At 47.6% G+C, this 13,646-nt stretch overlaps 1 protein-coding gene across 3 annotated transcripts in view; it reads left to right on the top strand.

The window, feature by feature from the left end:
* Positions 1-12,812, top strand: part of CORO1C (coronin 1C) — an 83,497-nt gene extending 70,685 nt beyond the window's left edge. For all 3 annotated transcript variants that reach the window (XM_007180078.3, XM_057526797.1, XM_057526796.1), the window contains 7 exons: positions 2,815-2,996; positions 4,175-4,294; positions 5,150-5,254; positions 6,727-6,872; positions 8,863-8,920; positions 9,022-9,267; positions 10,365-12,812. In XM_007180078.3, the coding sequence (XP_007180140.2) occupies positions 2,815-2,996; positions 4,175-4,294; positions 5,150-5,254; positions 6,727-6,872; positions 8,863-8,920; positions 9,022-9,267; positions 10,365-10,484 (977 nt within the window). In that variant the 3' untranslated portion in view covers positions 10,485-12,812. The remainder of the gene's footprint in view (positions 1-2,814; positions 2,997-4,174; positions 4,295-5,149; positions 5,255-6,726; positions 6,873-8,862; positions 8,921-9,021; positions 9,268-10,364) is intronic.
* The last annotated feature ends 834 nt before the right edge of the window (positions 12,813-13,646 follow it).

Here is a 13,646-nt window from a genome sequence, read left to right as displayed (position 1 = left end):
CCCTATTTTTGGACATTGAGGTTGTTTCCGATTTTTCACTGTTAAACAGCACTGCAGGGCTTCCCTGGTGGCGCAGTGGTTGAGAATCTGCCTGCTAATGCAGGGGACACGGGTTCGAGCCCTGGCCTGGGAAGATCCCACATGCCGCAGAGCGGCTGGGCCCGTGAGCCACAACTGCTGAGCCTGCGCGTCTGGAGCCTGTGCTCCGCAACGAGAGAGGCCCGCGCATCGCGATGAAGAGTGGCCCCCGCTTGCCACAACTGGAGAAAGCCCTCGCACAGAAACGAAGACCCAACACAGCCAAAATCAATCAATCAATCAATCAATCAAACATACGCATCTGATTCAAGATCCTCATTAAAAAAAAAAAAAAAAAAAGAAGCAAACAGCACTGCAGTGAACCCTTGTGACCAAGTCCTAGTGTTCCTATTGGTTTCCCACTTGTGTAGTTTCCAAGTTTCATCTTAAAGAAATCTTTTTCTTTGTCTAAAATCTGAGATGTTATCTGCTTTTATAGAAGCAATACAAAGGACAGGAAGGAGCTTTGTGGGGTGATGGAAATGTTGATCTTGACTGTGATGATGGCTACATGCATATGTACATGTATCAAAACTTAACCAATGTAGGGCTTCCCTGGTGGCGCAGTGGTTGAGAATCTGCCTGCCAATGCAGGGGACACGGGTTCGAGCCCCGGTCTGGGAGGATCCCACATGCCACGGAGCAGCTGGGCCCGTGAGCCACAATTACTGAGCCTGCGCGTCTGGAGCCTGTGCTCCGCAACAAGAGAGGCCGCGACAGTGAGAGGCCCGCGCACCACGATGAAGAGTGGTCCCCACTCGCCGCAACTGGAGAAAGCCCTCGCACAGAAACGAAGACTCAACACAGTCATAAATAAATAAATAAAAGAACGTGAATTTCTTAAAAAAAAAAAAAAAAAAAAAAACTTAACCAATGTATACTTAAAATGGGTGCATTGTATTGCATGCAAACTATACCTTAATAAGATTGGCTTATAAAAAAAGCAGTGCTAATGTTAGTGGTAGAATTTTAAAGATCTTTCTCCTCACCAGTAAAAAGGAGAGGAGCAGTTCAGTTTTTAACTGGGTATGAAAGGTATATGTGACATAGTGAGTTAAGTTAAAAATCTAATGCCTGGTACCTATTGAAACCAAGAACTACTTAAAAAAAAAAAAAAGTAAGACTTTTTTTTTTTTAATTAATTAATTAATTTTTATTTTTGGCTGTGTTGGGTCTTCGTTTCTGTGCGAGGGCTTTCTCTAGTTGTGGCAAGCGGGGGCCACTCTTCATCGCAGTGCGCGGGTCTCTCACTATCGTGGCCTCTCTAGTTGCGGAGCACAGGCTCCAGACACGCAGGCTCAGTAGTTGTGGCTCCCGGGCCTAGCTGCTCCGCGGCATGTGGGACCTTCCCAGACCAGGGCTCGAACCCGCGTCCCCTGCATTAGCAGGCAGATTCTCAACCACTGCGCCACCAGGGAAGCCCAAGACTCTCTTTTTTAAAATCACAATTGACTATAACTGGGAAGCCTTCCAGTGTTCTACTCAGAACCTCAGTCTGATAAGGAGAGAAAACAATTCCAAAGGTGGAATTCCCTCATGGAAAATACCCTACTGCCCGCCTCATCGAGGTCAAATCTAGGGTATCATCTGCAGACTGAGCCCAGTCTCCCTTTTACACGCAGAGAATGGTTGATTGCAGCGTTGTGCATAGTTTTGGATAGTTTAAGACTATGTGATCCATCCACAGTGGCTGAAGTTACTCATTTGCCTATGATGAACGAGGCAGAGGATGGGTCGAATCTCCATCGCAGAGTTTAGCTCCAACTTTTCATACTGTCAGTCGTACAGTTTTTTTCACCCATTTCCTATTTCTGACCCTAGGTAACTTAGGTGTCCTGGTTATTAGTGGCTAATTTTTCTAAGTGCTTGCAGAATTGGCTTATTGACAAGAATCCATCTTCAGGATGTCCATCCCTTATTTTGCTTCATCCTTGAGCTAATGTCCTGGAAGCAGCAAATGGTGCCTCTTTTTAAAGGGGCCTCAGGGACTTGGGGCCGAGCCTGGAGGGAATGGAGGATGGAGCTGAAGAGCTGAGGGGCTGTGGCTCAGTGGACCTGTGGCCTCTTTGCGGATCAGGTTCTGAATTCACGTGCCTACTTGACGACAGTTTGTGCTTCTCAAATCAGGCCAGTCTTGGCCTATTTTTCTCCCCTCTTAAAGATAAAGATCTGCTGTGAGCAGATGGCTAGGCATTTCCCTTCACTTGTAATTTACATGCTTTTGTGCAAGACCCTGTCTCAACAGCATGGTTGATGGGAATAACCTGCTGTCCAGTCTTTGTCTTGAGCCTCCTAAACCACCATTTAAACCCTTTATTTTTAGTTCCTCTGGAAAGGAAAGAAGCTGTATTCATTCTGATGCTTGTTTTACTAGAAAAGGAAACTTAAGATCACTCAGGGTCCACCAGCCCAGTTAACTCTTTAAAAAAGCATAGGGTTCTATTTTCCTGTTGTTCTTTGTTTTTGTTTGTTTGGTTGGTGTTTTTGTTTGTTTCACATGAGCCCAAACTTCACAAGCTGTATTTTTCCTTTAATGTGTTTCTTTTACACAAATTTCTTTTTTTCTTGGTCACATCAGTTTTTGACTGCCAGTAAGTAAGGATTCTTATAATTAGCATCTCCATTTCAATACATAGGTGTGTTTATCCTCCCTGTATCTGTATCGATAGTTTTCACAAATGTGTTGTTGTGCAGGCGTTTCTCATCCCTGAGGGGTGTGGTTCTGCTTGCTTTCAGGCTGTGATAACACCATCATCATCTGGAACGTGGGGACGGGGGAAGCCCTTCTAAACCTGGATGATATACATTCGGACATGATTTACAACGTGAGCTGGAACCGGAACGGCAGTCTGATCTGCACAGCCTCCAAAGACAAGAAAGTGAGAGTAATCGATCCTAGGAAACAGGAGATTGTTGCTGTAAGTATTCTTAGGACAAAAGCCCTAGTATGTGTAGCGCTTTAGGGAGTGAGAACTTTCTGCGTTTTAAGGCAGACTGCAGGGGCTGGGACTGCCAGTCCGTGGACCCTTGCTGTGTGCAGACGCCAAACTCAATCAGAAAGGTCTCGGCCAGGCTTCTGTCTCCCAGTTGCCCTTCTCTCCAGAGCTGTGCATTTCTAGCTTTTACCCAAGCCTTCCCTCTCACTTGGCGACCGTTTCTCACAAAGAAACAAAGTTTTTTTTATCAGTTTGCTTAAGAATGTGCAAGTCTAGAGCAGCTAACCCACAGAGTTTACTGCATGCTGGCTTAAGACTGCAGATGGATCTGTTGATTCCCTCGCCTGCTCCCCAGTCGGTCTTTAAAGGGCCTGACAAGATGCCATGGGTTCTCTGCACAGCTCAGCGTCCCCGTTTCTGCCACCTGAGCTAGGCCTCCACAGAATCACACATCACGGCAAAAGATGGACACTCGGGCCTTTAGTCAGGTTGACACAGCAGGTGTTGAATCCAGAGGTGCCTCACTTTCACCCCACTCTGTGCCTCATCACGGCCCTTCTCTGAGAAGGCGGCTCTTGGCCGGTGATACTTTTCAAGAGTCGGGTGACAGGCATGGCTGGTGCTTATCAAGGCCCCGTACCCCGTGCTTTCTCCACTAGAACCTTCCAAGGTGTGGGGCTGGTGGGCTCCCGCTGAAGAGATGAGGCTAAGGAACGGGTTAGCCAGACTCGACTTCTGTCCTATGAAATTGCTAGATGCTGTAGTGACTATCCACCTTCAGGTTATTATCATACTCTTGAGAAACAAAGGCTTGGCAGAGCCGTTTCGTGCGTTTTGTTTTTGCAGAGCCTGGACTTGGGTTGGTGGCAGGGGCTGGTGGAAGGACTGCGGCCTTTCAGTCCAGACCTGGCGCGATTGCTCGCTCACCAGCCGAGGGGCCTTGGCCAGATCCCTTGGTGTCGCTTTGTTTCCTCCTCCTTCAGGGAGGGGAGGTGGCCAGTACTGACACGCTCGTGCACGTATGTGCACACGCACACACACACACCTTTGACGTGAGTGGCATGTGGGGTGGCGGGGTTCACTGTCTGAGCCCCCGCTCTCCCCCACTTTTCCTTCCTGCAGTCTGACTGTGTAAGCTGCCTCTTTGCTCTCTCGCCCAGGAGAAGGAGAAAGCACATGAAGGAGCCCGACCCATGAGGGCCATCTTTCTGGCTGACGGCAACGTCTTTACCACTGGTTTCAGCCGCATGAGCGAGCGGCAGCTGGCCCTCTGGAACCCGGTACGCCCCTTCCCAGCCCTGCCACCCCTTCCCCAGCCTCGAGCTTTCTCTTTTCTGAGCGGGCCTTTGGGTTGGTCAGTAGATGATAGGGTTCTCAGTGTCGTTTGCTGAACTCCTGCTTGTCTTAAGTTGGATGTGAAGTTCTCATCCTCACTGGAGACTTACTGCTGAATGTATTTTAAAAATGCATTCTTGATACTCCCAAGGAGTCTATGTTGACTGTAGATTTTAGAAAGAATGCGTGAAGAATCCAGTGTTTTAGACTTGGGAAATAAGTTCTAAACTTAGTTAAAATATTTCCTAAAGAACATGATCAAATGTCTAAATCAAAATAGTCATGCTTGGGAAAATGTTCATGACAGCACAAGTGGGAAAAACGTACTGAACTGCATATATGGTATGATCCCAATCTGTGTGTGCTTCTGTGTTGGAAGGAAATAGGCCAAAATGGTAATTGTTTCTACCCCCCACTGGACCGTGGGATTACAGAATATGGGATGATTTTTATGTTTTTCCTTGTACCTTCTAATATTTAAAAGAACATGAGTTTATTTTTGTAGTAAGAAAAAAATACTTTTGAAAAAGAAAGCAGGCACAAAGGAGATAGGCTCTCATCTCTGTCATGGGATCACACTGATGTGTGCATTAATTATGTTGCCAAATCAACACAATTTTCAGTGAGTTGGATCTCATCTAGTATTCCTATTGGTAATTACATGTATGAATATCATATGTGCATTGTTTAAACTTTCATTATTTTAGGGAAATAGCTAACTTAATTAGGGATGAAAAATGTATCATCTTATAAAAATTCACCTTTTAAAAATGTGTGTGTGTGTATTTTTTTTTTCCCAGAAAAATATGGAGGAACCAATTGCTCTTCATGAAATGGACACTAGCAATGGGGTGTTGCTACCTTTCTATGACCCTGATACCAGTATCATTTACTTATGTGGAAAGGTAAACAGTAATTTTGCTGTTTGATCTTAAATTTAATCCTGTAAGAAGAAAAGTTTATCCTTCAGAGATTTAGTAGATGAGCAATTGTATAGAGAATAGTGCTCCATGGGTACAAGCTTTTGAGGGCCTCAGAGACTCTCCAGAGGGTTCTTGCTCCTGGAGTTCAGTGTTAAGGCCCAGGCCTTAACAATTACATGGCCTGACTCAAGTGTCAGGAGGTGACAGTTGTTACAAGAAGACCCCACACTGAACTCAGGACACCTTCCTGCTGCCTGATGATTTCTGCCTAACTAAAGTGTTGGTAGCTTTATTATCATTACTGTTACTTCATTTTAGAAGGTAAAGACCTCAGTATTCCTTATTCTTCTGTAGCCTCAATTTCCCTTAGAATTTTTGTAGTTGAAATAAATGAATTAATACAAATGGAGCTGTTGATGTGTTTCCCTTCCCCAAACCTGTCAGATAGTCCCTTGCTGGGGATGAAGCTGGGGGTGTTTTACTTCTGTTCACAGTTGATGGAGTGGGCTGCAGACCTGCTTGACATTTTTATAGGCCAGTTATTTAGAAACTGAGATCTTGTCTGTTTCCTTGAAAGTCATTTTACTTGAGATGTTAACAGCTGCCATAGACTGCATTGTTACCCAGATGTTACTAACACTGGGTGGAAAGTTACTGTGAGTATGTAGAAAGCAAATAGTGTATGATTAGCTTGTCTTCCATTGCTTTAGATAGTTACATCATTGAAACAAATGGAAATATGAGAAAGGAGAGGGTTGTTAGGGCAGAGTACTGCCTAGCTATTTATCACTTCTTACACACACATCTCTCCCCTCAGGCAGGATTGCCTTCATTGTTCAGGTTCATGTAATTGTGTGACAGTTATTTACACTGAGAGAGGCTAGCACATGCTTCAGGTCTTCAAAAAAAATCTGACCATTCTAAGCCAGATTATCACAGAACTTGACACCTTGTAATGGGATAGCATTCTTGTCTGAAGTTAAAGGTTACTCACTAAAACTAATGTCTCTTCATTAGAAAACTCTTACTTCTTATTGTCCGATTGTCTGGTGTTAGTGCCCTCAGGTCTGTGCCCATGGAGGAATGCTGAAAAATCAGTAATTGCCCGCTAGGCCCTCTTGGTCTTCTGTTTGTTTGTTTGTTTGTTGCTGTGCAGTTGTTGGGCGGAGGTGTTAACCTTTCCGCTCCAACTCTGACTTGGTGCCAGACTCAGTGCAGGCAAGTCAGAAACTTTGGGAGGAGGCAGAGGAGGCTGCTAGCCTTGCATAGGCGAGGGCTTGCTCTGACAGGAAGAGAAGCCATCATGTGCTCGAGGCAGGCCTCCGAAGGGGAGCAAAGGTCAGCCAGCGTAGCGGAGTCCCAGTCAGTGCTGGGGGTATAGAGGAGAGAGACACCCACCTAAGCCAGATATTCTGGCTAACGTGAAACACAAACCTGTCTCCGATTTCTTATAGGGCGACAGCAGTATCCGCTATTTTGAGATCACGGACGAATCCCCGTATGTCCACTACCTCAACACATTCAGCAGCAAGGAGCCTCAGAGGGGGATGGGTTACATGCCCAAGAGGGGACTCGATGTCAACAAATGTGAGATTGCCAGGTAAAGAATCGGTATCGGAAAGTGTTCAGCCTGCTTACGCCATTCGTGTCCACACCTGAGTCTTTCTACCTGTGTGTGTGCAGTAGAATCGTAGAATTAGTATCTTGTTTCCTGCCCGTTCTTAGAAACGTGGAGTTTGAGAGCAAGAAGAAACCCTTCAAAATCATTTAATCCAGCTGTGCCCTCCCCATCCTTCAGATGATAAACTTGAAATGCAACGGTTAAGGGGCTTCACTGGGGCGTATCACACCCTGATTTAAGTAGTGAAACCATCGTCGCTTGTCTTCAGGCTGCGGCTGTGGCCAGCGTCCCCTGGGAGGCAACCAGGAAGAGCCTGTCCCTGGGATGGAAATGAGGGATGGTTTTCCTGCCCTGCAGAGGGACCAGCCAGGTTCCAAACCGGGTTGTGGAGCCCACAGATCCGAAACTAGAGAAACAAAGATCCACAGCTGGCGTTAGGTTAGCTTGGCTTAGGAAGCTCAGCTGTGTGTTGTAACTTCTGCCTCTCTGGACTGCTCTGTGGAGTTTTTATAACACTGCATTTATATGGACATTTTTCTAAGTGTGCTGACCTGGTCACACAAATAATTGACACTTACGTCTTTAAAATTAGAAGAAATTTTATGAGCCCTTTTTTTTATATTAATCATTGCACAGTTGTTGTTTTTTTTTTTGTAATACCTTCAACTCTATAGCTAGAATAATGAAGGAAAGCTGTCACAGATAATTCTAAATTGTGGTTTAAATCAAACTAATCAAAATGTGGTTCAAAACAGATTGAATCTGAACTTCAAAATTACATTCAGGATTTGGGAACACATTTATTTTACTGTCATCTAAAAGTTTAAAAGACGTAGTCGGCCCTTTGTATTTGCGAGTTCCAAATCCAAGGATTGAGCATATTTGGAAACAAAAGTTCCAGAAAGTTCCAAAAAGCAAAACTTGAATTTGTGGCGCATGGGAAACCGTTTACGTAGCATTTACTTTGTGTTTACAACTGTTTACATAGCATTTACGTTGTACTGGGTATTGTAAGTACTCTAGAGTGACTCAGAGTATAAAATGCTGTGCCACGTTATGTAAGGGACTTGAGCAGCCGCAGATTTCGGTGTCCGCGGCAGGTCCTGGAACCCATCCCCCGCAGATACCGAGGGATGACTGTATAAGGAAGTCATTCAGGACGCCTCCTGTTTACTCAGTATTTCTGGGGCGTTGGTTACGTGTTGGGCGCTGTGCTAATCACACGGCCGGGATCCCCTTTCTCTTCATACCCATGCTGTGAGGCGGGTGCTGGTTTACCCACCATGTGGATGAGGAGCTCAAGGCTGGGTCAGGTGGGCACATGCCCAGGTGTGGGGGGTGGAGCTGGCCATCCAGCCCAGGCCAGCCTTCCCACCACTGAGCTGACTGCACAGGTTTTGGGCTTGGTCTTCCTACTCTTCCCACACCCTGGATAATTCCAGATTTTTCTGAGTGTTATGCATGATGTGGTTTGCTCGGATGCCAACATTTAATTCCTAGGATTATTTTCGTTTCCTTTTTAAAAATCCTATTTACACTTACGAATGTTCAGCCACTTCACGTTGGCAGAAGACGTGGCATCCAGGTCATAGGTACTCTCTGAGACATGGGTGTCCATTGTCTTCTGCCTTGGTAATTGTCTTCTGACTTGGTAATTTTCTCATAAGCGGTTCATTGTCGGTGGTGTTAATCATTTCCCCACAGTTGATTTGCCCCCAGGTAATTGGAACTTGACTGTCACCATAATGCATAGGCCTCTGTTCGTGTCTCCTATCCGCCGTTCCCTAGCATAGCTACTCTCAGCTTCTATTTTCTCCTCTGTGACGTGGGAACGCTGAATTCTACCTGCTCCACAGGATGCGTCAGATGAGGTGATGGGCAAACACAGAACGTACGAGTGAATTATTAAGCCTGTTACTTGGCCTCCTGTTTCACTTAATGCAACTTTGCCTTTATTTCTCCTTTGAAGATTCTTCAAACTTCACGAGAGAAAGTGTGAGCCTATTATCATGACTGTCCCCAGGAAGGTAAGTGCCCAGTTGTCTAGGCAATCCATGTTTTAAAAATATTTTAAAAATCCCAGAGCTCTCTTCCTTACCTGTGGATTTCTCCACTGTGTCTCGTGTAGTCAGACCTTTTCCAGGATGACTTGTACCCTGACACGGCGGGGCCCGAAGCGGCGCTGGAGGCAGAAGAGTGGTTCGAGGGGAGGAATGCAGATCCGCTCCTCATCTCCCTGAAGCACGGATACATTCCCGGCAAAAACAGGGACCTCAAGGTGGTCAAGAAGAACATTCTGGACAGCAAGCCCACGGCAAACAAGAAGTGCGACCTGATCAGCGTCCCCAGGAAGACCGCAGATGCGGCCGGCGTGGTAAGGACCGCAGGGCCTGGGGCGTGCTGGGCTGGCTCGGCCTGGCCCTCCCGAACACGCCTGCCAGCCTGGGCGTCTGCGAGCACTGTCCCCGCTGCACGGATGGGGTTCAGTAATGGTAACAGGCACTGTTTGTAGGAACCACCTTGATCACGTGACATTTATGAGTTTGACTCCTTTAGCTCTCTTTTTTATGATGACCAGGATAGAAGTCAGTCTGTTACCGATGCCGGGAAGATGAGGTCCCAGGAAGGAGGGAGTGGTGAGAGATTTTAGAAGTTGCTAAGTGTCTGAGTGACAGAAGGATCTGGAGTGAGTGGAACTTAGAGGCAGAGATGATCTTGGGCATCTTGGCAAGAATTGTTTCAGGGGAGTGATGGAGACCAGAGGCTGACAGTGAAGACCCCTGTGGCCACGGGAGAGCAGGGTTGAGCCAGGGAGGAGAGGGGGCTGGCGTCGGCAGGCTGTAGAATGGAGTTCTGGGGGCCAGGAGGGGCCGGGAATTGTCGATGTGGAGGTGGCAGAAACAAGAGGCAAAGTGCCCTCAGGAGCTAGTGTTTTGGCTGGGACCGAGCAAGCTACACGAGGCACCACAGCTCTGGGGACTGCAGGGTTTCCTGCAGAAGAATCAGCTCCACGAGGGAGAAGCTCAGGCTCTTTAGAGGAGCAGGCAGGGCAAGTGATGTAGTTCCCGAGGACCTTTCTAGGAGCTGATAGGAGCTCAGTAGCCTCTGGAGGGTCACCTGTCACCCTGGTCACATAGAAGATACTCCTGGTGGAGTTGGCTGATCGGGGTGGTTGGGATACGGGGCAGCCTTGCAGGGATCAGTCTCTTCCTGCAGTTTAGTTGTGTCCCAGGAGTCTCCATCCAGCTCGGCGCACAGGTGGGGCCAGGAGCCGTGAAACACTGTTGCTTTGCTGTGGGTGCCAGTTGGCCCAGCCAGCATTCCTGGCATTCCTAAAAGGCTCGGCCTGGCTGCTGCAGCCTGCCACTTCCAAAATGGAAGGTCACAGTTATACCCCGTACATCCTACCTGTGCTGAACATTGCTGCTTTTTAGTCACCCTCTTCCCTCCCCTCTTTTTTTGTTTCCTTAGCAAAATGAAGCCAAATTGGATGAGATTTTGAAAGAGATCAAATCTATAAAAGACACAATCTGCAATCAAGATGAGCGTATTTCCAAGTTAGAACAGCAGATGGCGAAGATAGCAGCCTGAAGGTCCACCCCCCACCCCGCAGACGGAGCAAGAAGGCGCGCTCGTGGCTGGTAGTTGGTGTGGTCCCAGGGAGGGCGAAAGGGAGGCACTGCCACTTGGAGACATTTCAGATCTGTCGACCAGCGATAGGCCACATTCCAGTAAGGACTCAACTCGTCTCCCAAATTTGCAGAAACAAAATGTGATTTAAAAGCTGAGCTTTTTACCAGAAAGCTTTTTTTGATGTTTTAAGTGTTATGTGACTTGTGAACTTCTAAAAGACAAAAGTGCTACTTTGAAAATCCCAGATATTCTGAATTTTAGAAAACCAACCAATTCTGATTCAGTGTCCTGCCCAAGTACCTTTGTTTTTTTTTTTTTTTTACAAACAGGGACCAATGCCACATTGCTTTTTATATTTCTTTTTTTTTTTAATGTTGCCAAAACCAAAAGTAGCTTTTTTTTCTTTGTATTTTGCTACTTTGCAGTATTTGTGTGGGGGGGTTTTTTTTCTCCTTAATTTGAAAGGGACAGCACTGTGTATGTTTATAAACTAAATGAAGATATTATTTTGTATAAACGTTCATCTGAGAACAATCAGAGCAGTAGCCGCACTGTGCTGGCTTCTTTGCAGCACAAACCTGGTCATCTTAATGACTGTACAAAAGGAAGACTTGAAAAATCATGTGGATTCATATTCCCACCCCTCCCTTTCCATTGAGTCTTCTGATCAAAAAAAAAGCTCATATCAAATCGTTTCCTTTCTCTTTTCTAGAAATTGGGTGGTTGTACCAGAATGGAATTTTGCTTCTTGGTTATCCTGTGCTTCAGATGATTATAATCGAACCTAAACTAGCATGTGTTTCTGCGGTTTTGTTACACACATAGAATCTATTAGCTTCATCACTTTAACGTCATGTTCCAAGTTTTGGTCAGTACTTGACAAGGGTGTCCAGGACGAGGAGCCACACGTGCTGTGGGGTGTTCCTTCTTGTCCCTTTCAGCAGCTTGCCTGGCTCCCGAGTACCCTGGGATGGGGTGAGACAGACTAGGGGACCTGGAGGGAAGCGTTCGCCCCGCGTGATCCTCTGCTTTCCTGCGTGTCCCGTGCTGCCCCCTCGCTGTGCTAGACGGGTCCCCTACACCCCTGGAGCTCCTGCCCTTTCTTCTCCCTCCTGTATGCAGCCCCCTCTCTCAGGGCTCCCCCGGCCGTCCCTCCCTCCGGGCTCCCCCGGCCGTCCCTCCCTCCTCCTGCCTTTCGGTGCTAACTGCATTCTGCTAAGCTGAGGCCAGAGGGTGCTGTTGAATATTGAGACTGGGGAGGAGGGTCGAGAAGGAAGCAGACATCTGCTGTAGCTTTGATGGTGCAGCTGGTCCCTGCGCACCCTCTTCACAAACTCCCCCGTGCCCCGCTGCAGCTGCACCGTGGCTGGGTCCGAGCACAGAGACTACGCAGCCCCCGGCCAGACACTGAGCTCCCATGGCCTGCCCCACTCCCGGGTTAGCTGGGACTTCTCTCCATTTCCATTTTCTCAGAGTGTGTGCTTGAGAAACAAGATTTAAGGAGCCTCTGCTTTGGAAGGGCTGAGTGTCTGTGGTGGAACGGGAATCGTGTCATGCATTAGGACCACGGTGGGGGCGCTTGCACGTGCTCTTGCTGGCGTGGGGACGGTTCGGGACCGCCTGGAAGCGTCTGTGTGCAGGGACCCAGGCTGAGGCAGAGTGTGGCGTCGGTGGGTTGGGCTGCATGGTCGAGCTGTCCTCGTGTCTGAGTAGAAAAGAAGGTACCGTGTTCTTTACCAGTCCTGGGATTGCTGTCTCCATGGTTTCAGGGCATCTGAATGTTTGGTGTGGTTTTGTGTGTGCGTGCGTGTGTGTTTTAAATATTAAAGTGGATAATGAGGTGTTAAGAAAACAATAATTACAGTGATTTATATTCAAACCTGTATGTGTTTCTTTATCAACATAATCTGCTGAGGACCTTCATTTTTAAGATTCAGAAGTGTTCTAAGGTTCTGACACCCAATTAAGTGAACAAAATTGTTGATGGTGGTGAAACACCGTAGGGAATGTGGTTCAGAGAGAAGAGGAGGGCAAGGGCGAGTTATCCTGATCTTAGTGTGTAGTGTATGGCTTATTTAATGAACGGATTCCCCGCCAGTCTCAGTTGGTGCCTCAAGCTCTGTGGATTATTTTTCCTGTTTTGCCTTTTTTTTTAAATCCGTGCTATCCCAGAGGAAAACCAGTGAATTACTCCTAGATCGGCTCTTATAGAGCGGCCATCGTATTCTGTCAAAACACTTGCTTCCATTTTCAAAGATAAAAAAAAAAAAATCATTGGTTACCAAACGGTGTCCGTGTTTATTTCGCACGCCCACTGTCTTTGAGGCAGCACGCAGCTCGCTGCCTGACCCAGCGTCTCTGACCCGGTGGAACCACCCTCTCGGGGGGTAAGTACGGGGCACATGTGGGTGGGCCCCGGGTTCCGCAGGTGGAGTGGGGTCTGTCCTGCCTCCAGCCTCTTCCAGGGGCGGATCTGGGGCAGATAGCCTAGTCTGGATGAGCCCCAAATTGTGAAGGCGGGACGAGACTTGCGTAGAGTTCAGGTGAGAGGAATAGCCGCGTCTGGCCACCCAAGGAGCCCACTGCACGGCCACCATGGGTCCTACGACAAGCTGATTCCCTGGGAATCGGGGCCTTGGAAAGCAGCTCTTTCTTCGGTAGGGAGTCCAGTACTCTTGGCTTAGCTGTGCTTTTTATTCCAGCAGAAGGTTTTCAAGGTCACTTGAATTTCTTGGCCCTCTCTCCGCTTCCCTATTTGTACTGAAACATTGACCCATGACATCTCAGTGATGGTAGCAAAGAACTTCCCTCCATTTGGTTTTTCTAAATGCCACTATGATGACTAGTTGGCACGAAGCCTCCCGTCCTCGAACACCCTCTCCTGAAGTTGCTGTAGTCTGTGCGGCAACGGCGGCCAGGGTCGTGGTCAGCCCGTCTGCGGTTGCAGGAAGTGGAAGTCGGCTGCTTCCGTCTGCAGCCCCTCGGTGCCCCCCGTCAGGGGGCAGATGCGTGGTGCGGGACGTTTACGACCGACTGGTTTCTCACCTTGGCCGCCTTGCTCCTTTTCCAGAAGACCCAGGGTTACCACGTTGGCCCCAGACAGCAGCCAGCCAGGCCCCG

Source organism: Balaenoptera acutorostrata, chromosome 13, assembly GCF_949987535.1.
Source record: "Balaenoptera acutorostrata chromosome 13, mBalAcu1.1, whole genome shotgun sequence".
In the NCBI taxonomy this organism is placed as follows: domain Eukaryota; kingdom Metazoa; phylum Chordata; class Mammalia; order Artiodactyla; family Balaenopteridae; genus Balaenoptera; species Balaenoptera acutorostrata.
The sequence above is the reverse complement of the archived record's forward strand: the minus strand, read 5'-3'. Positions and strand labels throughout refer to the sequence as shown.